At 44.3% G+C, this 24,796-nt stretch overlaps 1 protein-coding gene across 11 annotated transcripts in view; it reads right to left on the minus strand.

Annotated features, from left to right (window-relative positions):
- The window catches only part of PITPNM2 (phosphatidylinositol transfer protein membrane associated 2), a 134,592-nt gene that overhangs the window by 53,635 nt on the left and 56,161 nt on the right, over positions 1 to 24,796 (minus strand). For all 11 annotated transcript variants that reach the window (XM_068653853.1, XM_068653855.1, XM_068653848.1 and 8 more), the window contains one exon: positions 14,536 to 14,708. In XM_068653853.1, coding sequence (XP_068509954.1) covers positions 14,536 to 14,613 — 78 coding nt within the window. In that variant the 5' untranslated portion in view covers positions 14,614 to 14,708. The remainder of the gene's footprint in view (positions 1 to 14,535; positions 14,709 to 24,796) is intronic.

Below are 24,796 nucleotides of genomic sequence, written 5' to 3' on the forward strand. Positions count from 1 at the left end.
ACAGCACAACACTGCAGTACTAAAGACTGTTTTATGACCTAAACCCACAGGATTTAGGGGCTTGTTGCTTGTGGTCTGGCAGAGCAGCAGCTCTCCAAGAACAGCTTGGAGACTACGCTCTGCTAATTAAGATATTTAGAAGAAAGAACTCAAGTTTGCCAGAATGCACACAGTACCCCCTGGCAGCTTCAATATTTTGGCTTATTTGTAGCACTGTCCCTCATTGAGGGACCTGGCAAAAATTCCTTCAATAAAACAAACAAATAAACAAACAAAACACCTAATTTCAGTGCTTCTAAGAAGAGCTAGAGGCAAACCAAATATTTGTTCAGCTATAACACATTTCAGCAGATTAGATGATGGATAACCTTCATCATTTCCAACCAACAGATTCATATTATTAGTGTTTTGAGTTTTTCAGTTTACAGTCTTTATTTGAGAGGACGGTACCCTGGAAATTCAGAAAAAAATGGAATCATACACAAGAATCAACTGTGAAATACAATGCAATAACAACCTCTCACTTCTGGCAAACAAACAATTCCTCGGAAAACAAGACTTAACAGAAAATGATTAATAAGATGCAAGAGATCGGCTTCTCGTCTTTTGAGGACAGCATGATAAGCCAACGGAGCTATTTAAAAAGAGGGCTATTTACTTCTAAATAACTCTCAAGCGATTTTAAATTTAAACAGCTGCAACCAACAAATCTAAATAACTGACAATCTGAATAGTCATTTTTTCCTACCCCACAAACTGTGAAGTACTGCAAAAGAGAAGCACTTTTTTAAAGTTTATGTCTAACATTCAGCTGGCAGTTCATTAAAACACACATCCTCTTAAAACAAATTACTGTCTTTCAGTTCTTATATAAGCATTGACCAAGTCCTGTACAAATATTTATGACAATAACATTAAATAATCTTGATGACCCAAAAATCTGGTTAACTCAAAGGTCTTGGAAAACGAAGCAACCCAGCAGGCATGGAGAATGTGTCAGACAGAATAAGAGCGCAGCATCTGCTCTGAACAGTTGATACAAATTATGGAGATCTAGAGTCTTATTATATGGCAGAAGCACGTGGAAATCATAAGCAGAGGAAATACAGATTCTCCTTGTGCCAAATTACCACATGTGGAATCATACATCAGCTAGATTGAAAATCACTGTTCCAGATTATGTGGTTACCAACAATTCCAAGTCCAGTCTGCCAGTCCTTGTTTCGGACCACAACCCATTTAGGAGTTTTTCAAGAAATCCACAGCACCGAGTGAACTCAGCACCTGCTAGGGTGGTGCAAAGCCAAACCTGCACAGAAGAATTGTGTCCCTAGACTTACAGCTGCTTGAATTGTAATGGAAAACCAAAACACTGAAGATTTATTTTGTTTTAATAGCCACGGTTGAAATTGAAATTAAAATGGATAAAAACACTCTTAGGCTTTTCTTCTGGGAACGTCATCTCATGCTCTTCTTTTCAGAGGTATCTCTGAGAAATGCCTTATCCCTCTCCGATAGCTCTCCACTTCTCCCTGTCTGATCGCTGGCGATGTGGCATGGTGTCATGCTCCCAGCACTTGGAGAGGGAAGGAAGAAGGGAAAACCCCAAATGAACTGAGACTCTTTGGGGAAGTCAGTTTGCATCCCACTTCTGATTTCTGGTTATTTTATTCACTTTTGCACACCTGCAGAAGACCACGAACCCTGTTCTGAGAGCAGTGCATGCTTCCTCCTTCAGCCTTTCCAGATGACCAGCTCCTGCCGCAGCCTCTTTCACCCAATTGCAAACCTCAAGCAAGTTTTGGCCCTGTGTGTTCCTCCTGCTTGTCACTTACCTACACAAAAGAGGACAGCAAGAATATTCTCTGAAATGAATATGAACTAGGAGCTGCACCTCTGCATGGCAGAAATCAGAGCTGCAAAGTTTACATCTCAAACTCTCTTTTGAGCAAGGACTGAGGCAGGCCAAATTATACTCAAAACATAACACAATTTATCACTGGGAAGAACACTACAGTCAAAGAAAAACTCACAAGAAATCCCCAACAAAGCTGCCTCCCAGCCCTGCACGCTCTCAATTACCATACAGAGAGGGCTACAAGCACAGCGAGGTCAGGAAGGAACAAAGAGGCCAGGTTAGATGGCGAATGGTACAATTACCAACCAGTCATAAAGACAAAAATAAGATACATATCTTAGACAATAAAATAAAGACATCAGCAACGCACACTCAACAGACCAGGATGATACTCTGTGCTAAGTGGTTCAGCGAAAGTACACCACTTCTGGAAGTGAAGAGCAATTTGCTTTCAGCCATATAGCCTCTTCACGTCTATTGTGACTCAGCTACAGCATGGAGAGGGCTCGTTACAAGGAAGTGGTCTGTAAACAACAATTAAAAAATAACCATTGATTAGGAAAACATTTGGCTTGAGAAGTGTCTGGCAAGCCCTCTCCAAAGACTACCCGTCTGCTGGGAGTGGCAGCTGTGCAGGCATTTTAGGGTCAGTCTTTAAGGTTTCAGCCTCGTAGACCATGACCTTACAGAAAAAAAGACACTTTATTTAGCAGATCACCTGTGTTACTGCTACTTGCTCCTGACAACAGCATCTTCCCTCTACATAAACGTCTGAGGAACAGTCCCCAGCAAAATCAAAGAGCAGCTAACAGCCTTTATATGCAAGATATCTAAGCTGTAATCACAGTAAACCGTCTTATATTGTATTACAACAGGAAATCCAGTCATCCCTTTAGAAGTCCCTCTCCTCTGCTGATGCCACTTGATGTTCTGCACAGCCCCATCAATAGCTTTCCAGGACAGATGGTGACACAGATCCCTCCTAGCTAAAGTAATAGCATTAAATTACTCATAACAGGGAACCCAGAGAAGCAGATGCACCATGATTAGCAAGAATGCCAGTTACTTAAAGGGTTCTATTAAAATAAATCTCTTGGCACTGCAGCATAGCATGGGACACAGCACATGACCTCACCATCACAATCACGGAATGAATAACTCCGATGAATGTCGTTTAAACATCGGGCTAGCCTAACCCCATTTATCATCTGTCCTTCACAGCAGGAGACAAGCGGCTGCAAACAAAGCCTCCCGCCAGCGACGACGGGGTGATCAGCTTGCAGGTCTTCCATCCCCTTGCCCAGCGAGACACACGCCTGGTGTTTCATCTCCAGAGTAAAGCACAACCGTGTACGGGCTCAAGTCTACACACAGAACATCTCTGCAAAGTCTACGGTTGTGTTGCAAATGGTTCAGTGCTTCCATTTCTTCTATTTTTTTTTTATTTTTTTAATTGTAACTTACTACTTTGAGCAATGTTGCAGAGAAGGAGTAAAGATGGGGTGGGTTTCATGGTGATAAACAAGCAATCCAAGCATTGTTCTAGCTTTTAAAAACAGGTTACAGCTATAATCCTACCTTGTTTACCGCTGATTATTGTTTACACTTCAACTCCTCAATCCAAGTAAGTTAGACAGTGATTATAAAGGGTTGACATGTTTTAGCTTCATAGTGAGGTTTCTTGGTGCGTTACCGCAATATATTTACACAGTGCCAGTGGCTTATTTCAATGACCCATGAGAGTTTTGATTTGAGATTATTCAAGTTATGAAGACTGACAGCGCTCATTTGGTAGACCTATTGTCCATGAATAACAAGGACACAAAACCATTGTCTGGAAACAATAACCAGAACAGTTTTTTCCCCTCCAGCTCCTATTAGGCAACAGGATATTTTGATGGTCCAAACCATTTCTCCTGGGAGAATCCATTAGAATAACACTCAAGTCTTGGGATTTCTCATCCCATTTGGACACGGATACAAGAAGCTTACTGCTGGTAGATGGTTTCAGCTGATAATGATAGCAAAGGCATCTACGTATCCACTGAACAAGAACATGACAGCGAATTTCCCCAGAGGATCCTGCTAACACTTCCTCATACCGTTGTAGCAAAGGAGGCTGAGATAACATTCTCTATGGCCAATTACTGGGTTTTGTCATTTCAGATCCAAAGGCTACCACAAGTGGCAATGAAAACCCCAGAAACAACCCTGTCCTTTGGGAACCAGAGAAAGCCTGAATTGCCTCACGCAACTCACCAGAAAACAGAATTCCTGAGGCTGCTTAAGATGGATAAATCTGGCTGTTTTTGGATAGTTTTTAAGACCCGGTTTGACTAATCAGAACTTTGTTTTTCCCCCGTTCTGTTTTAGAAAGGAAGACCAAAGGCTCTGAAGATGTAAGGGGCTGAAGAACAAAACTTAGGATGAGGATGGGAGAGCAGTAAGTTACCTGTGTTCAGTTTCTTCTATATGTTGAGGGAGAACTATTCCCAACCATCTCTGGTTGGATGTCATTTAGGCTGACCGTGATTTCACTCTTCTAATTGATTTTCCAAAGCATTGCCCCTTTCCCATCACCAACCGCCTGCCCCTGATGTGCTCCTGGCACACACTATGAAGGTGCACACACTAAGGGATACACCAGGGCTGCACACACCACGAAGGTGCCAGTTACACCACAGCTGGTGCGTTGCAGGTGTGTGTAGTGTGACAGTCATTTTACACCTTTCTTCCCTCCCCTATCCCCCCAAGAAAACTCACGAGAAGATCCCATCCCTCACAGTTTTTTCACTATTTTATTAAGTCACAAAAGTCAAGCGTTAAGTTTGGGCAGGAAATTAAATTCCCTCCCCTTCACTTTTATGCTTAAAAATTACCTTTTTCCCCCTCATCCTTGATAGACAGGAGTTCAATAACCCTTTCCAGAAATGCTGAGAGAGCTTAGAAGCACTGCAGCCTGTTGGCTGGGCTCACTGTGGCTATACCAGCATCGAGCACCACAAATAAAACAGCACGACAACAGATGCACAGTTGCAGCCATAGCTGCTGCAAGCCAGAATTACACAGCACCTAAAACCAGAAGGCCAACGATAGAGATGCTGGAAAATACCGAAAGGTCCCGAACCCAGTACATGGCTTATTCTTCACACATTTTTCCAGCAGAGGATTTTTGTACGTGGATAACAGGCACGGTGACTGTGTGCACACACACGGGTGTATCCTTTCTGTCTTCAGCTGTCTCTTGCCGCGGTATGACTCAGCGCTGGGTTCTGTTAGCCACTCCTTTTTGATCATTTGAACTGACATCTAATTCATTACGAGCAACCAGCTTTCACCACCACCAACCTTCCGTCTGCTGACACAGATTATCTGATAGACCAGGCACCACTCGTGCTCAGTATTTACTGCAGGTACTCCAAAATCAGGTCTTTGACCATGAAAATGAAATGTTGCTTTATCCCAAAAGCGTAGTTGAGCCATATGCCTCAAACCACTTTTTCCCCCAAAAAAATGCATGTGTCAAAGCCTATGAAACATTCAATTAAGGTGTTATCTATCACCTTAATCAGTTTAAGACCTGAGGAAAAAACTTTGTTAGTGTGAAAAAAGAAGGGAACAGGGGAGATGGTGCTCTTCCGCTCTTACAGAAGCCAAGAAGGAAAACTTTTGATGAGATCAAAATTGACATAATTTTATCAGTGCACGGCATCTTCTAAGAGCAAACAGGAAGTTACACGAATTTAATTAAAAATAAAAAAAAAACACGCCCATACTGTTATTAATACATTAGGCCGCTGAAGTAGAACAGCACACACAACCTTTGGCTGTCAGTCGAAGGCTTTTCTACTGCACTCACAAAGTGCCATTAGTGCTACGCATTAGAGAGCACAGGCTCGGCGAGGGAACAGCCTTTTAAAGAGGGAGAAAGTGACTTGAAGAGACAGAGCTGCTGGCAGGGCTGTGTGTAGCATGCAGATCTTTCAAGCCCCATTTCAACAAATTAACTGTGATGTGGCAATCTTCACCGGGCTTGAGTCGGGACCTTTAACAAGATACAGCAAAACAGTCTGCAGACACTCAGTAGCCCTGCATCGGGGAAGGCAGGTCAGCTTCCCTGCTCCTGTTTTGCAGGAGTTGAGCACGTGCTTACTGGTTGCATTGGGAAGATGATATTAAAGGAGGCAGGAGAGAGGAACCTTGTTCCCCCCCAGGGCTGGGTTTTAATGGTACTTCTGAACCTGCACTTTGTGAAGTACAAATCAGAAACAATCCATGTCAAGCAGCATTGCTGGAGGACAGTGAGGAACTCGTGAGTTTGGTTCTTGTTACTCAAACTCATGGCTTACTGCACCTCTTCATGCACTGCGACGGTGGCACTACCCGAATGGCAAACCAAGTTCCACCGCAGTGGGGTTTCCCACTCTCTACATCCTTTGAGAAGTTGCAGACGCCACAGGACCCTAATTTTGTATACACCACGTGCATCACATTACGGATGCAGGCAACTCCGAGCTGCACCATCCGTTTCCATGGCAATGGGACTGCATCAGCAGTCAGCTGGGTTGAGTTTAGGCCATCCTCACCTCGGCTCCAGCGCTGCACACAAATCCCTGCTGCTAACACAAACCAAGTGATGTCACCAGTAACCATGGTGCCCGCGCCGAGCTTTCCATGTGCCCTTTGCGCTCTAACATGCATCCTTCACGCATGACAATTGCTTTAATCCAATTAGTGCTCGTAAAAAAAACTGCACGAAGGGCCAGTGTCAATACTTATTTAGCAAAGGAAGGTTAGCTCGAGTCAACAGGACAACAATCCGAACACGAAGCTCTACGACTGCACTTCCACTTCTCGTTGCGCTGCACACGTAGGAATGACCTGTAACTGGAGAGAGGGGAAGGAAATCTGTTCCTCGTCAATAGTTTTATTAATGAAGGCAGAGGAGCAGCTGTTTTAAATATCCCCTTTCTAGGTTTGATCAATAGCTGGGCAATGCACAGTGCTTCGTTCCAGCTGGGCAGTATCTCTTATCCCAAACATCAGCACTTTGCTGGTTGAATATAAAACCTGTTTTTAAGTGCTCCTACCATCCGTTCGAAAACAAACAAAAGGAGTCCTAAAACGAGAGTGAGTTGTAAAGAGTGCACATGGAGAAATCAGAAGACTGCACAGACAGGCAGGAACCTGGCCATCATACCACAAAAAGACCCTGCCATCTCCCACACTGCTGCTCAGAGCCACCAGGAGGGCCAAGCACCTCCTGCCCTTCCCCTTCAAGCCAGTCTGGTTTCACTGGGTGTACTCAAACACATTAATTAGGTAGAAGATTTTGAGAGTAACCATAAAGCTGTTGTCATCTGTCTTCCCAATCGAGCATCGCGCAGATGTAATTTCCAGGAAGGCTGACCCTTCAGGTCCTCCCCTGCTCTGCAGGGAGCTGCCCTCTGATCACCTCCCTGCCAGAAGCAGGAACATTATGGGGCTCTTCCCTCGAGTTTACCAAGCAAGAATTGGGACTATCACACACAAATGTCTGGCCTTTTGTCCCCTGCTTCAATCACCATGTAATGCTGCCTCCAAGCAGGCAGTAAACACACCAGGAGAAAGAAAAGGATGTCATCCCTGAAGGGTCTTCCTGTCAGAAGAGCCACTTTCTGGCGGTAAGGATCTTGGTGTCTAGGAGATTCTGGGTCTGATCCTGCCACCCCTTCACTCTCCTGAGAGCTGCCTGAGGTGACGGTCACAGACCTTTGCACTGCCCCCAGCCCCAGGTATGACCAGCAGCTCCACCAACCTCCGAGGGCAGAAGGGCATCGCCACCAGAGAATTCAAGATACTGGGAGAATCCTGCAAGAAATCCCAGCCAGCAGAAGCAGAACAAAGCTGGACATTAAGAAGGCCCTGACCCAAAAAAGGGGCTGTTCTCACCCCAACAAGCACAGGTTACTCGTGCCTCATCTGAAGCACCATCACTCTTGGGTAATTTTCTTGTAATGTAAGACATATTCCTAAAAAAAGCCCTAAAAATTAAAGCCAGGACAGGTTGTCATCAGCAGTCTCTTGCAAGACAGAGCACAGGTATGCACAGCATTAATTTGTAAAATATTGTATGCGCTGCATTATTTAGAATCAGGTCTAGAAATTAATGAAGCTGTTTGTACAATACCAGGATATTTTGAGGACAATCAATTGCACCGGACTATAAATAATTTACAGCATTAAGAGAACCGTTCTCATGGCCACTCATTAATCACTCCGCCTTACAAAGACACCCAGCCACACTCCTACGGAGCCAAGGCTGTATGTGCCAGAGGCACATGAATTAGGAATCACTTTATTATGGAGATACCTCAAACTTGTTTACCCCACACGCTCCATCTTTCAAAATGTCTGCTACACTTCCAGCACAATATTTCATCTTACCTCAAGTATTTCCTTCCCTGTCTTTAAATGAATTTTTTACTGCGTTAGCTATTCCACACACACTGTCCATAAGGATTACTGTCCCTAGTTTAAGGAGAAAAAGCAAGTTGCCCATTATTGTGCTGTGAGTCAGAGATAAAATTTCAACTCCCTGTTTCAGATCAGTTCTGATCCTCCGACTATATCCGAGATTTTAGGAACCAAGTGCAACTATTCCCTAATGGGCTGTACACTGAACTACCAGAGGACTGGCTCAGAGAAATCCCCAGAATTTTCCTAATACCTGATTCATTACTTGCCTTCAGGTCTTAGAAGTGAGGACCTAATCCAGATCAACAATCAATATTTTGTTCACAGGTAGACAGATCAAATTTTCTTTCATAAGAATACAAATGAAAGAGAAGGAAAAAGGATTTTTGACAGCCGCAAACCCAGTAGGATTATCGGTGCTGCAACTTTTATTAAAACTAGTACAAATCTGAAGTTTAAAATCATGTTTTGTTACAACCTTCTCAGCTTCACTGAGTTTTGTTGGAGACTGCAAACATACCGACTGTAAAGGCACCATAGCTCATTACTTGAAAATAAAAACTTTCTTTACCAGGTATGGAAGAACAGCCAATTTAAGAATTGCTCCAAGATAATGACTACAAAAGCAGAAGAAAAAGAAAAAAAAAGTTTGCTATTTCTGTAGGTTTTTCCAAACATTAATCCATATGGGTGTCAATGTCAACTCCTGCAAATTGGACTTTAAGTCTGGGAACACCAAATGCATCCCTCCCTTGTTCCTGAAACAATGCAAGTGTGAGCATCTCAGTATCCTCTTTCATAAGGACACAAGCCTTTGTGATCACAGACAAAAGGTTATGAAAACCAGAGGAGGAAGAGAGAACATAAAAGTCACAGGTTTTGAATCCTGCAGCATAGAAATTCACTAAAATCCTCAAACCAGGGTTTTGCTTTTAGGAGACTTTGCATCTTCCAAGGTCTCCGGAGCTGTCAGCAGTGTCACCTGGTTTTGAAATTAAAGCATACATGTCTATCTGTCCAGATGGCCAAGGCATCTGCAAACGAAATGAAAAAATAATCAGCCATCCTGTTCTTCGGTGTCCAGAGATGAAGGGTTGGTTTGCTTTCCCCCCCTCAATCTTTCACCATCTGCTGAGCCTGCTGGCAATTGCCAAGTGTAGCTAACAGTTTAAGGGACGAGACTTTTGCACCCAGATACCAGCACGTGGCCTCAAGAATTACCGAAAACGGGCTTTGTGGGGTGGAGTCTGTTCTCAAAGGCCCAGCCTGAGAGCTACAGCCAAAGAAAGGAGAATGCAGGGCAGTGCGGGGGTCTGGAGCCCACCATGAGCAACACACCACTGCCTTTTGGAAGGGAGGAAAGCGACTCCACCAGCACTACAACAGGTGAGCACAGCACACCGCAGATGCTTGGAAACATGCTCTGAATTTTCAGCAAAGCCAATAAATGCAGAGCCCTGAGGGACCACAGAAGACGGGCTCATGTTAAAAGATGCAAAGAGCCCTCGACGCCCAGGATCCCGGCCAAGTTCAATGGGCAATGCCGAGCAGATGGGTTTTCCTAAAGAGATTGCCACAAACAAGGGCCAGAGTCTTTCCCCAGCTGTGGACCCTTGCGGTGCTGAATGACAAAAGTATTACTGTTATTAACTCAAGAGGATGAAGTAGCATCTTAAAATAACTCCCATCCTCAAAAGGCAATCACTAGGTCCAAGAGAGCCTTTCTAAAATACTCCGTCTTGGGAGGAAGGTCACAAGTACCCAGAGAAAACTGCTCGGAGCAAGAGAGGACTGAAGCTGTTTACAACAGAGAAACAGAGAAAGCAAGCTGTGCACGCTGGTATAAATATAAGATTTAATAATGTGAGGAATCCTCTCGTCTTATGCAGGGGTCAGAAGGGGAATGGTCTCTCGGAATCCCATGCCATATGGAACTGCAGTAATGAATGGTATTAGGACGATAAATGGGCTGACCTTTGGCTAATAACATACTGATCTTCCTATGAATGCATTCAGATCTTGGAATATAAACTTTCAGGAGACAGAGACTTAATATTAAAATGTGTGTTGTTTCTGGGGCAAAGGGGAGACACAGAAAGTACACTCCCTAAACACACAAGAAAAGAAAGCATATGTTACAGGAGAGGATAGCTGCTGAGACAAATATGCAAACATCTAGAAGAGAAATAAGTAAGAGTCCTTTTAATAAGATCCATCTAAAGTATAATAGAGAAAAAATAGAGCGGTCCTATCCTTTGTGCCCAAGAGGCTTCGCAGTCCTTGCAGAGACAGAAACATTGCACGTGCCTTTGGGGTGATACACAGAGTCAGAGAAGACATCCATGACAGAGTTCTTGATTCAGCATTTCTGCAGAAAGAAAGAAATCCCTACAGATGCTTGGAACAGTCCCCTCCGACAACTGTTTGTGCTTCATTTCGGGTCTCCACTGCCAGCACCCACCCCAGTAGCTTTCTGCTTATGTTAGGACAGGAGCCTGCAGTTTTCCTTTGCAGTCCTGTGGGCAAGTCTGCAGGTCAAGTTTATCTAGACATCTCTCCCCCTTGGAAGCAGCAGTGGGATTTTAAATGTGTGCGTACAGATCTTATAAAAAAGATTATAATCTAAAACTCTTGTCTAGAAAAGAGATGCAAAAACTGATTTCATTGGTTTGAAATATTTTTTGCCTTTTATGCACCAGAACAACAGGCCACGGTAGACAGGAAGATCACTGATTCTGAGTTCAGATATAAAAATTAGTATGTTTTAATTGGACAGAAAAAGAGAGAAAAGTGCAGCTATGATGAAAAAAAAACAAACCACAACCATTGTGCACATGGAGGAGCTGAGACCTAACTGCTCCACGGCTAATGCAGCGAGGGTTCCCAACCCAACCACGCCGACAACACTGCGTGAGAGGTTTCCCATGAAAACAGTGATATTGATAGACTAAAATTTAATAGAGGAAAGCTACTCAGTTTAGACCTGCTAGGCTTCAAGCAACTGAAAGGTACATTAAGCCCTTTGCTGTAATGTAAAATTAACTTATTTATGGAAGAATCTAAGTGCTACTTAAAGTACTGAAACCACTGTCTCTGTAGATAATATTTCAGAAGCTAGCAGAAAGCAATACTTGAGAGACTCCTTGTTTCTCCACCCTCCACCTCCCCCAGAAAAGAGGAAAAAACAAAAGGAAGCAGCAGGCCACTCATCTCAGTTTTCACAGGTTTACAAACCAGCTTGGGGAACTTCAAGCGTAAGAGTAGCTACAGAGCAACGTGGGCACGGACACAATGATTTATTGTATGTCTCGCCTGCCGAGCGGCACAGCGTACCAACAACAGTTTATATAATGTGCAATTTTAATTCTCCCATCCTGCAAACACGGTAAATGTGAGTACAGCCTGTCCTGGCTCGATGGAAGGATCCTTTGCTACTTGGGCATGATGCTGCTTACATCAAAACTGGTAGAAATTTTGTTATGGCTTGCAACACGATGGAGGGACTGTTCTCTCCTGGAAGGAGATGAAAGGACCTTCCACTGCAAAGGCAAAAACCTCCATAGAAATGTCTTAAAATGTGACCACAGTATTACAGCTTGAGTTTGAACATCCATGCCAACATGGCTTGGAGGGACTACTTCTGCAAAAAGGGTTCCCAGAGCAACTGCATGGAGCAGTTGTTTCATCCCCAGCTAGGAAGATCTTTTTGGAGATCTTTAGCTGGGAGGATGCTGAAATCTGGGAGAATGATATGATTGCTCTTGAAAGAGCAGCTTTCTACCAACTGGTTTGGAGCTTAATAGGGAACTTCACTCATAAGCTTGAAGTTAAATGAGTGATCAACTTCAAGGACGTGCTTAAGACTGCCTAAAACCCTTGAGGAATACTTGTGACATCTCCTTTTTACCTTGTTGGAAAACTGCTTCTTACAGAACGGGCTGATTGGCGTCTCCAGTGGTAACAACACTGTATTGTATGCAACAAATGTCTTTGAAATGAACCTTTTGCTCTTAAGAATTGCTCCTCTCCCCAGGAACTACTCTAAATGGTTCTGTTCTACACATTTCAGACAAACATTTTTAAGAAATGCCTCTACACTGCTGTTTTATACAGATATCTCTGCTTGTTCCCCTAAGGAGGCTCAACCTACACGGCTTGCTTCTCCTGTGGCCTCCCTGCACATTTCAGACGCAAAATAAAAGACAGACAAGAAGCATTTTCCCATTCTCTGAAAGGAACGCAAGTCATGCTCCCCACTGCTCTCTCTCCAGCAGCTGTCTCACAGACAAAACCTCTGCTTCTAAATCACACTGAAGAAAAAGGACATTTCATAGCATGGTCTAGGAAAAGCTCCCATTGAAGCTAGCAGGAATCTTTCCACCAATTTCAAGAAGCAAAATCCTACCTGATGCTAATAAACAGAACATAAACTCCGTATACTACCATAAGTGACTTTTCTGTTTTTGATTATTTTATTTTTTTATTTTCTATTTGAGTTAAGACGACTATTTTCAGTGTAAAGCACAGCTAAGCTTTCCTCCTGTAATACTCATAACAGAGTAAAGTCCCTTGCTTGCCACGTACTTCCGTAGCTCACCTGCATCTTGAGCTACATCCAGCATCTCTTACTGTCCTGCGCTGGGTAGGTGGAAGGAGAGCAGAGACCTGATAACATCACTTCCCAGCATACCAGATACTGGACCTCACCTATGAAGAAACCTGATTTTGTTGCATATCAAAGAATTAGAAATTTAGAAGCAGGGCTGGATGGAGGTGTAGTTTCTCATGTAGTTTCCTGGGCCACTGCACTTCCCCCCTGCACGAAGCCCTCACTGCATATCCAGTCCCTTGACATGAAGAACTGGCCAAAATCACTGTCAAGTGGACAAAGTGGAGCCCAGTGCTCTGCATTAATTATTTTAACTGCTGAAAGCGAACAGCAAACTCATCCCACTGACCAAGTCCTCCACAGCCAAATAGTTCGTCTGACAGCGCACCTCGTGCAGGCACTCCCCAGTTAACAATTCATCCTCCGTTAAATTAGGTGGGCTCTTCCTCCTTAATCACATCGTTCTCCTGCACGCTCTGCTGCTCGCTGAGGAGTTCTGCACAGCCAACACACCGCTTCCATTAGCCAGCTCTTTATTTAAAACAGCTGGGCTAAATTTGGAAGAAAAAACTTGTGACAAAATAGTTACAACAATATTCAAAGCTACTACAGCATCAGGAAAAGCTAGACAAAAATGATGCCACCTAGGAATAATGTTTACTAATTTACGTTCACATTTAGGTCAAGCGCACAAAGATGATACATATCCTGTATTAGTGTCAGAGAAAGGAATTCTGCAGTTATCACTCGAAAACGCACACCATACACTACTGTGGCAGTCAAGTCCAAGTGTATGAGTCCACAAAGAAATACAATTGGATGGCTGGGGGAGAGAAGGGGTAGAGTTGTGCTTTTGCTATATTTTTTACCTTAATTTTAAGTCATTTTAGGTTTTAAACCAAAGCAGATTCTGCTAGAATTCATCCCACCACAGAAAGAGGAGTCTAATACTGCCAGCTCAGTATTAGACGTGTGCTTTGTTGGATAAGCAAAATTAAATTTTATTTAAGGTACAGGACAATGAAATAACTCTTCAAATTCATTTCCTTTTAAAAATGCTCCCAGTTGGATTTCAAACACTGGGAGAACATGGGCACAGAGGATTTGAGTTATAAAAAAACAACATTTTTATTAACTGTTTTATTGAAGAGAGGGGATTTAACAAAAAGTCCCACCAGTATTCAACAGCCTATTAAAAATAACATAAGTTTTATGCCTCGGCTGATTAGTATCTGTCTCATAGTGGCACATAAACATTACATCTAGATTTTTCCCCTAAATTCCAAGTTACGCCTGTTTCTTCAGCCCAATATCCTCCAGTTCAGTACCCAAACCCCTAGCTCAATGCTTCCCTCCTTTTGAACAGCCTATCCATGAGTCAGTATTTCCCCAGGTAGGTAGAACACACAGAGGTTTTCTAATTTAAGGACGAAAGGAGGCAGAACTTCAGGAATTTATAACTGGAAGTTCATATTCCGTTTTCCCCCTGCTCAGAAAACCTCAAAGTTAAAATAATTAATTCTCCACATGAATGAATACATTCTCTTCATGCTCTTTCACACGAAGCCCTGTGTCAGCGTGCACCAAACACACCAGCAGAAGCGTTACTGACCTGTATCATGTACAGCTGCGCGATTCGATATTCTTCCACGCTCATCGGAAGGGGAATACGATACTCCTTTATAAGCATTTTGAATACAAAGTCTTTCGTCCACTTAGAAACACAATCCAGAAGCTTTTAGTAAAGGCTCCTTAAATAATGGCAAGCAAATGCATTGAGGATCCCTGAAACAGAATGAGAGAGAGCAGCAGTTATTTTCCATTCTTATTGGAGAACATCCTACCAAGAAAAAAAATAAATAAATGAGCTCAAACGTTAATTTTTGTAATAGCAATAAGCTTAATAGCAGAGATGAGAATCCCTGGAGTGTTACCAGACCCTTAATATCAAATTGAACAGAATCTTTTAGAGGAATTTTGATTTGCTTCATGGGATACCATTAAAGCTATTACCCTCCTGACCTTTGCCACCGTATCAATCAGACTTTCATATGCAATAGCATCTCCATGGGAGAGATGTGACAAAAGCTCAAAATGAATAGGCAGACCTTTTGTTGCTAGACAATAAAGTATCTCTCCAATGTCAGCAACACACCAGAGATGCATCTACTCAAAGGTACCATGTTTTATACTCTCGTGTTCGTTCAGCTGCAAGAAAAGGCAGTCATTAGACTCCTTCAGCCCTCACAAACTCTGTGGAGAAGAACGTCATTTGGATTCTAACAATGAGGACAGCCAAAATGCATTTTTCTCCCCTCTTTTATTTGGAATTACTGTCTTGGTAGGATCCACTCTTTTCCACCTCCAAACAGTCTACAGGCACAATCCTCCCATCATTGATGGCAACATCAGACTCATTTTTATACTCCTGCTGCATAAGAATACAGCCAAAGATCAAAGTGCAACCAAAAAATCCCATCATACCCAGCCTTGAGGCAACTTGATAAAATTATGGCTTAAGAATATAGGGAATATAGCATTTACTACACTAAGGGTTAAAGCAGTTTCAAAACAAATGTCCTTAAGATTCCCCACAGGCTGTAGATAAAAACAATGAAATAATCTAAGGAAGGGGAAAAAACAAGACCAGGGAGGAAGAGAGGGCGCAAGGGGTGAAGTTGCCTGCTATCAGCACTTTGATGACTGCTTTCCTAGCATGGAAAGCACTCGCCTGATTCCTCTTCATCATCAAAACTCCCCTTTCTGCTGTGCCTGCTTACTGGGAGTCCCCTAATACAGCTGCTGGAGGGAACGTGGCCCCAAACCCTACACCTGGGGAAAAAATCCCTGAATCAAAACCACCGACTTATCTAGTGGATTAAACTGCAGCCTGGGAACCAGGAAACTCCCCTCCGCTATCACGGCTCTCCATACATCTCGCTGTTTGCACAGCACTTCACTGACCTTTTACGAGGTTCAGAGAGGTTAAAACACGTGCCCGTGGTCACAGAGCAACCAGAGACGAAACGCGGCGGTGAAACCTGGGTCTGGGACTCCTGATCTGCTCCAATCTCTCTGCCACACCTGGCCCAGCACCGAGCTTGTGCAGGGGCATGGACCACCACCGTGGGCCAGCCATGGGCTTGGCACAAACCGGGGCTGCCCCTGCAGCCCCCTTGCTGCTTCGTTGCCAGCTCGCTGCTGTTCGATGGCCACATTTCTGGTTTGGCCGTAAAGCCCATCCATCCTGGACCAACTCTTCTGGAACAAGCTATCCGTCTAGTTCCGCATCAGCCGAACGATTTATTTTCAAATTCAATTCCATTTCATTTTATTGCTGTCAGAGTAATCTGTGTGTATGTATGCACGGAGGGGGGAAATAATAAATAATAATAATTCATCTTTGCCATGCAAACTCCGTGGAAAACAGCTCTGGGAAGGCTGCGCTCCCCAACGCTGCCGTGCCTACACGCAGGCGTCTGCATGTCCGCACGCACGTGCAGGATTTCCTTCATCAAGCTAATCCTCCAAAACAGGTGGGGATAATCTCATTAGGTGGGTTTTAATTAGTGTCATGGCAAAGAACAGCAATAACCTCCATAAGATGGATCTTAAATGCCATCCCAGATCTGCACTGGTGAGATGCCAGGATCCCAACTCTTGGAGCTGATGGGAGACTCAGCAACGTGGCTGGAGCAGTTCTTTATACTTAGAGATCTTTGAAAATCTGATTTAAAAGCTTCTCCTCCCCAAAAAAATGCTCTGGAAGTGATTCTGCTCCCACCAAAAGAACGTCAGTCACGTCTGCCTCTGCTGCTTGCTAAAACCAGGATATTTCCTATCGATTGGAAGAGATGAATAAAACAAAAATAGAACCTTAAAAGCAATAAAATGGCAGGAAACCAGTACCAAGAAGGAAAAAAATGTGTTTATAATGAAGTGCCAGGCAGGCAATAATTCAGATGGCCAAGACACGGGAGAGACTGCTTTATTACAGACACAAAACCCAACCGTTTTGGCCCCCAGCAGCTCAGCAGCAGCCACCACCAGCCGCAGCACTCGCTCGAGTGCACCAGGCTCGAGGAGCATGGCTGGTCCCAGCCACGGGTCCTGGTCCAGCTGGCTTCTGCTTTCCACTTTCCTATGGTCAGTATGGTTTGGTTCAGCCTGCAGGTCCCCAAGGGGTAGCAGAATCTGCTCCTGTGCCTGCGGAAAGGCAGCGCTCCCAGGGACTGCTCTGGCAGCTGCCCTCTGCAGCCAGACCCGAAGGCTGGGCAGAAAGCAGCCCTGGAAATACCCTGGGCAATAGCAAGAGGCAGGTTTCAACCCCACCCTGACTGCGAGGGAGGTGCAAAGAGCAAGGCAGGACAAAACGGCACTTTCAGGCAACTCACAGCAGCCTCTTTCCAACGTCTTGGGGCTTTACAGAGAACCAAAGCACACCAAGACCGCTTACTGTACTGCCCAAGCAAAACAGAGAGCACTGCAAACACTGCAGAGAGAAGAGAAAGCCCTTCGGGGATGACACAGCTTTGAAAATCAGGTCTCACAATGTGGTCTGTGTCCCTGGCACTCACCCCCATCCAGCTGCATTTTGATGGCAGGCTGGATTTCGGCTGCCCAGCCTCCGAGCACCGAGTTGCACCTTCCACGGGCAGCACGTTCGTGCAGGCCGTTATTCAATTTGTACACAGAGCTGATAGTAACTGTACAAGCCAGGCACATAATTTTATACCTCAATTATTTCAGAATCAGGCTTTCAAAGCATCATAATTATGCCGCAGAGTCAATATCCTGCCGCGATGAGTCAGGTCCACCTTTGAGCTATTGCTTCAGGCTGGATGAAGGCTAAGGCACCGTGTGCTGCATTTCCTTCTCATTTTCACATTTTCCCTCGTAACAGCGGCAAGCTTCTTGAGGAGGTGCCCTTTCTTTAAACGGGGGAGCAATCAGGATCTGCAGAAGCTGAGCAGATCGAGAGAGACAGCAAAATCCTCAGTTCAGTCCCCGAACTTGGTGTCTGGGCAGTCACTTCGGGAGCATCAGGGCCAGGCTCCCCGTTACTAAACGAGGTAGCAAAGGGCTGATGACAACCGACAGCTTGCAATTAAGGAATAAGAGCTAGTGTATGAAGGGTATTCAAACTGCATTATTTAAGTCCAGGAGGCCAAACCGTGGCCAGGCTTGACAGGCTGGCCCTGAAGGGCATGGAAATTGAGCGTTAGAACAAAAATCCTGGCTCCTCTGCACGTCAGCTGGGCCCAGTGAAGGAAAATTGCTCACACCGATACGTTCAGGCTAAAAAAAGGCCCGTTCCTGCTCCGTTCCCAGCTGACTCTCTGAGCTGTCACCTCAACGGCTGATTTTTGACCAGCTCTCCTTTTCTGTGCCCCGGGTGCTGAGCACAGGCTTTTTTAGGACTGGAACGAGCCAAAGCACGGCAGCCACAACACACCTCATGCCAGGACCGCCAGTTTCTGTGTTCAGGAGGGAAGAAATAAAGCCCTGGAAGCAGAAAGCAGCTGTAATGAGCTTTTCCTAGCCTCACACAGGAGGCTCGTTTTACACTATTATAAAGTTTAAGGACTCATGCTAGGAAAGAAAAACCCATCACGGAGGGTCACACAGCAGCCAGCGGCAGAGGCAGGTCCCAGCCCAGGGACTGCGGTCCCAGGCTCTGACAAACCATTGCCTGCTCAGGGCTGTGCTGCCTTTTGAAGCTGAGAAAGCCTCTCACTCATCAGCTCAGCTATTGCACAATTTTCCTTGGAATATTTTCACTGAGAAATGAGAGAGATTAAATAAACAAAAGCTGTAAGAAACAGGTAAAGGTAAAAGGACAAGCAAAGACATTACCTGGAGTCCTCGCCTACCTTCCTAAAGACTTTCTTTGGGTTTTCTACATCTCCTTAACCCCCCAAATAGATGCCTCCTTGAAGAAAGTGATATTTAAGAGATGTTAGCGTTGGTCCCAAGTGTATCAAACACTTGCACCTTTGGGAAGCAACACCAGGCTTAGCAGCCTGGCCACCACCGCCCCGCTGCAAAGTTCCCTGAAGGAGAACACGGTGCCCTCGCAAGACGGGAAGCGCTGCATACACATTGAACTCTGATTTATTTATGCCATTAGAAGAAGCTGCAGAAACGTAAAAGATCCCTAGGACTTAAGTCAGCATTTTTTAAAGGCAACCTCAACACTCACACCTTGATTAATGCAGCAGCCTCCCTGCTGGCCCCAAAGCAGCCTTGCTCAGCCTTATCCATGCAGAATATCAGGGCTGCAAAGACCCTTAGTTATAATTTTGACCGTATCACCCCTCTTACTGGCACCTCTTTGCCAGCACCACCTCCTTTTCCACAGCTAACCTCTACTCACTCTCACCTTCAACCCCTTCAGGCCATCCCTCTCTCGTTCAGCATTTAGTGGTCGATCTGGGTTTCCAAATGAAGGCTGCCAGCCTTCATTTCCCTAACAAAAAAAAAAAAACAACAGAGAAGCTCTGTTCGTCTGTGCTGTCCCTGGCTCTCAGGAGAAGCTCTCCGTTAGGATCTGGGAGGCATCACTGCCAAACCTGGCTCATCAGCAAGGCACAACCTACCACGCCGACCAGTCGCGAAGGTCTCCTCATCTGGGAAGGTGGGATGCTCTCTGTGGGATCGGCTGTAGCAGGACTGTCTCATCCGATCACAGGAATGACCAACATAAAGGTCAAGGGGAAAGCACAGTTTGTGAGGGCTTTCCAGGCAGATGAATATTGAGTGTTTGTGCTTTATCATCCCCTCCTCTCCACCCTGCTGAAGTGATCAACCTGCACAGGCTGGCTGAAAGGTTAAAAAAAATAAATAAAATCTATTTTGTGGTTATTTGTGGCTACCATTATTCGCAATAACACTCAACGCTGCACGCAAAACTCTCCCTCACACACACACGCACGTGTGCAATATATAAACTGAAGAGACAGAACGAGAGGCTTTTTTTAAATCAGCAGTTTTCAGTTTTAGTACTCCGGTCATATCTGCTGACTGGCAGCTACGCAGATTTAAAAATTCATCAGCCCTTGAAAAAAAAATAAATTAAAAGTTAAAGTTCCTTAAAAGTTCACGGCTCATGCTATTACTGATTGAAGGATACCGTGTCGGTAAGTAATGTTCTTTGTAATCATTCATCTTAATCATCCATCTCATCTGTCACGTCTTTTTTAAATAGAAGTTTTTTATGCAGATGCTTACGCATCCGAGTTTCAAGACTGAGTTTAGGTCACTTCCAGGAGTGAAGGAGAAGCCAGTGAACATTTATTTGCCCGCATCACAACAGGAGCCCTAGGGGCCTGCCCTGCCTCCACTGTGTCTGGCCATAGCCTGCAATGCAGTCAGTAAGAAAAGGGAATTGGGAGGGGGGGGATAAATAAAATAAAAAAGGAGGAGGATGTAAATGCAAGCATGCCTGGAGAACAGTTTTCCTCAGGTGTAAGCTTCAGGACAAGCTCACCAGGGTATTTCAAATGCAGGTAGCAGTGCAAAGGGCTGAGGACAAAACGCTGCTCAAAAAGGAAAGCACAGAGAGTGAACACAACTCGCATTTACAGTACTTAATCTTTTTTCCATTATTAGATACAATTTGACGTCACTTATAGAATTTAAGAGCTCATTGTAAAGCAGACGTTTATTACAACAGAAGGATGGAATCGGTCCAAATGCAATATAGCTACACTGGAGCTATTAAATCTTGTTATAGTTCACTGGGCAGCCAAATACTAGCTTGAAGCAATGAGAGGGAAAAAGAAAAAAAAAAAATCATCACACCACACCAAAGCAACTACACGCCCCTATTTCTCCTTAATTATTCAATGATATTGTACTGTCTCTTCATATTTTCCATTTCTGTTACTTCTTTAGCATTTGGGGAAAAGCACAAGCCTGACTCCCTCCCTTTGGCCTTAGAAGTGATGCTGTGGTGCTCAGCAGCCAGTCCTCTACTCACATGCTGACTTCAAGGGGACCAGGTAAAGTCCATCAGCAGAACTTTGGCTGGAAAATTAATGTTTCAAGTCATGCCATGCCTTCAGGTTATGCAATAATGAACTAATAAAGAAGCCATTAAAAGGACTAATATGCACAGTGAAGTCAGCGATGAGTTCGGAGGGAAAGACAAACCAGTCTCTAATCCTTTTGCTGATGCTGAGGGATAAAGCTGAATATTAAAAAGAATGCAATAGAAATTAAAGGTTAAAAGTTTCCAAGTAGTCTCCATGCTCTGCACAAACAGGGCAGCTGCAAAACCCCGAGTCTGGTGGCCTTGCACAGAGCTAGACTCCTCCGTGAGCTGCAGAACCTGGGCAGACCCTGCCTTTCCCTGGCTGCTCCGAGCCTAAGTCCCTCACTGTCACCTGCTGAAAATAGGCAGAGATTACACACACGCATGTAAATAGAGATCTGTCATATAGATTTTATATGTGTATGTATATATAGACACGCACATGTACACACACACTTACAGAAACAAAAATAAAAGCACTGACGATGTGATAACTGCAGTGTGTTGGCTGAAAACAGACTGAAAATTGCTGGGGTGGGATAAAATACTGTAAGGAAAAATCTATGCAATGCTACAGGCATACAGTGATGGACAGTATTTGGCTTTTATTTGGGAAACGTCCATTAGCTGAAGGCCACTGCCATGCAGAAGTCTGGGCACTCAATGGACAGTGGTAGCAGGGAGATGGGATGCTGGCCAAGTTAAATAAAAAAAAATTAAACAGCAAACATGTCTAATTTCTAGGACAGCCCTGGGAGACTATCACATTTACACTTCACACCTTTGGTTGCTACAATTCCTCTTCCTGAAGGAATTGAGGAGAGTGAACAGAGAGAACACTTGGTGCAGTCTCCACTGTTCAAGACCTCGCTTGGATTAAAGAAGTGAAAGAAAAGCCAAGAACAAGCCCAAACATAACCATGCTCTTCACGATCCATGGAACAACCCTTTCACCTAGCTCACAGAAGCACTGGCAGCAGCATGACACAGAAATTTAACCAGGAGAAAGACAAAGCATGAACCAGAGTCAAGGGACAACCTCACCTATCTGACTCAAGCCATCATCCACCTCTCTCTTCATGAGCTGCTGCATTAGAAATTGCATTAACACTACTACATACCCTCTTTTTTTCTTTTTTTTTATAATTACATTATTATAATGACAAGAGCAGGAAGTCACGAGAGCTCCTACTCTGTCATCTTAGCAGTCACCAAGCATGCAAATTTCAAGGGTAAGAAGTTCTGGGAGCAGCCAGGCTGAGGTGCATGAGCTTTGCAAATGTCCAGTGAACAGCCCCCCAGGAGGTGCTCAGGAGGAACAAAAACCTATCATGCTCAGACCTGCTTTGAAAACAAGTGGTCCTACAGCTAGAGCTGCTTGGGAACTGGGTCTATTTCTCTAAAAAAAAAAAAAAAAAAAAAAAAAGACTGTGAATGAAGAAATATACTTCAAGCTGCAGAACCAAGGAGTCTCAGTCTGCAGATTATTTACAAATGTAAAAGGCTTTCGCTGCCTAACCTAAGTTATTCTCACTACAGTTCATGCCTCTCCTTTTGTGCCAGTCTCAGGAGAGGTTAACTATTCTTCTGCAGTTCTCATTTTCATATTGAAAAATATATGCCTCCCTCCCTCGTCTTTCTTCTGAATTACAAACTTTCAGTCTCTCCTCAAGGGTCACATTTTCCAACCCTCTTCTGATCCTTCTGCTTCTTCACCCCTCCTCCCACTGATCCACCACCAGACCTGAAGAGAAAGGGTAGCTTTTCTTTCATACATCTTTCATGTCACTCTAGCTCATATATATTCCTGCATGACCTTTGCCAATGGCATAAAGCAGCTGATGGCCACTCAATCCAAAACCCACTGCAGCCTCATCTCATCTCCTGCAGAAAGGCGACCACACCAGTCATTCCCCATTAGACAGTTTATTCATGGGTCTTTGCACTCATTTTACCAAATTATAGCACATTTCAGATTGCTCAAGGTTAATTTGAATTTTTATCCTGTCCTCCAAATACCTGCAGACCCGCTAAAGCTGACTTTGAGACACAAGAAGTCTACTTCCAGTTTTGGGATTTGAGTCAGACAGACCCTGGACTGCTTTCTTTGTAGCTCCCTATCACACTGAAAGGGGACATCAACCACAACTCCAGTTTTTCAGTAGTTACAGTCTAGATGGAAATAACATTTTATTACTTCACTTATGCAAATATCACGTGGAAAAGGGAATGAACATTCATAGCTGGTTTTAAAAGACTATTTTGTAGAGGGAACAGTGTATGATTGCAAAGTCAGTGTTATAGCACCATCATATTTCATGCTGGTTTCATTAGGCTGAGATTTGCCTTGCCTAAAGGCAAGATAGGGAAAGAGAAAATAAGTCCTACTCCATCAGAGGAAACTTGGAATGACACCTAGATCCTTGCACAAGAAGCCAAACACAGCAGTGAAGGTTGATGAACAACGCTGCAATTGAGATGGAAAGTAAGAGGCCATTTTGCACAAGAGGGGTAAATGTTTAATATCTCTATTGCTTCTTTCATCCATAACATCAATAGATTAACACTGCTTCTGTGGCTGTGTAATTTCTTTGGAGTTTTGATCTTGGAAATAATTACACTAAATATTTCATAAGTGCCTTTGAAAGTTTTTTGGTTAATAAAGAAAAAAGAATTGCCAGCTGCTCTCAGATTGCAGCGGGATAATGAAGGTGCTCGGATAATCAATAACCATTTTCAGTTCATTATTCAGCACATTTTGGGCTGGTGCTATTTCTTTCCCTCTACCATTCCGCATCCCACATGCGGAGTGACGGAGCATTTTTAAACCATCAGATCTTACCGCTTTTGAAAAGCATTCTTCATGCTAACCACAACGTGGAACCCCCAGCCTCTAATAACGCCTACAAAATTTATAGCTTTCCAGGGTGCTTTCAGCTGAGCAGATTGCAAGCTGGGGCAGAGGAGGCCAAACTGAACTACTTGACGGATTGAAGGAGTTTCTTCTTTGGTGTAAAAAACAAATCGCTGCATTCCTTCAGCAACTCCCGAGTGCATACCAGCTCAGACTGGATCTTGCATTAAGTTCCCTTTCGATTTGGGTAATTTCTGTTGCTTGTCCCTCAACTTTTTAATAAGATGAAAGAAAGGTGAAGTTTCTGTTCTGTTAAGTCACTTCACTAGTCCCTACATACAGCAAAAATACTCATATTTAAGTTGTGTTACCTCCTGGCTGCTCGGGGCCATCATGGGGCCAGGCCCTTTTCCTTCGCCCCCAATCCAGCTGTTGCACTGGAACCACACTTGCTCCTCCATAAAACTTGGGGCTTTGAAGGTGTTTTCTGGACCTGTGGGATATATCTGCCAGAAGAGAAATGCCATCGCCTTGCTGCTGGAAGGGACTGAGCAGAGTCACAGCTCCAGCCCCGCAGCCAGCAGGTCTGACTGAGGACAGCACCATTTCTGTGTGCTGCTGAGGAGACACAACGCAGTCATGCGAGAAGTAAATCGGGAGGCTTCTGGCAGGAGAAGAAAGTCCTGGCAGAAGGAGGCTGACCTGCCTTCCCATCGGAGAACACGCATTTGCTAAGCTGAGGCAGTATTAAAGCCCTAAAAGAGGGCAGCTTTTCTCAAGGATTACACACTACTGGCCGCGACAGCTCTTAAAATCTGAGCCTGGCCTAAGCAGCCTTGATTGCTAACCCCAACGCGAGGAGTTATTTTCCATCAGGCATCCAGGGGCGATCTCCAGGATTCCCCACAGAGTTTGCATAATGGCAAAGGACAACTCCTGGTGCTGGTTTGGCCCCGAACACTGGCCCCCGACTGCTGGAGCACT

This window comes from Anas acuta, chromosome 17 (assembly GCF_963932015.1).
Source record: "Anas acuta chromosome 17, bAnaAcu1.1, whole genome shotgun sequence".
Lineage (NCBI taxonomy): Eukaryota > Metazoa > Chordata > Aves > Anseriformes > Anatidae > Anas > Anas acuta.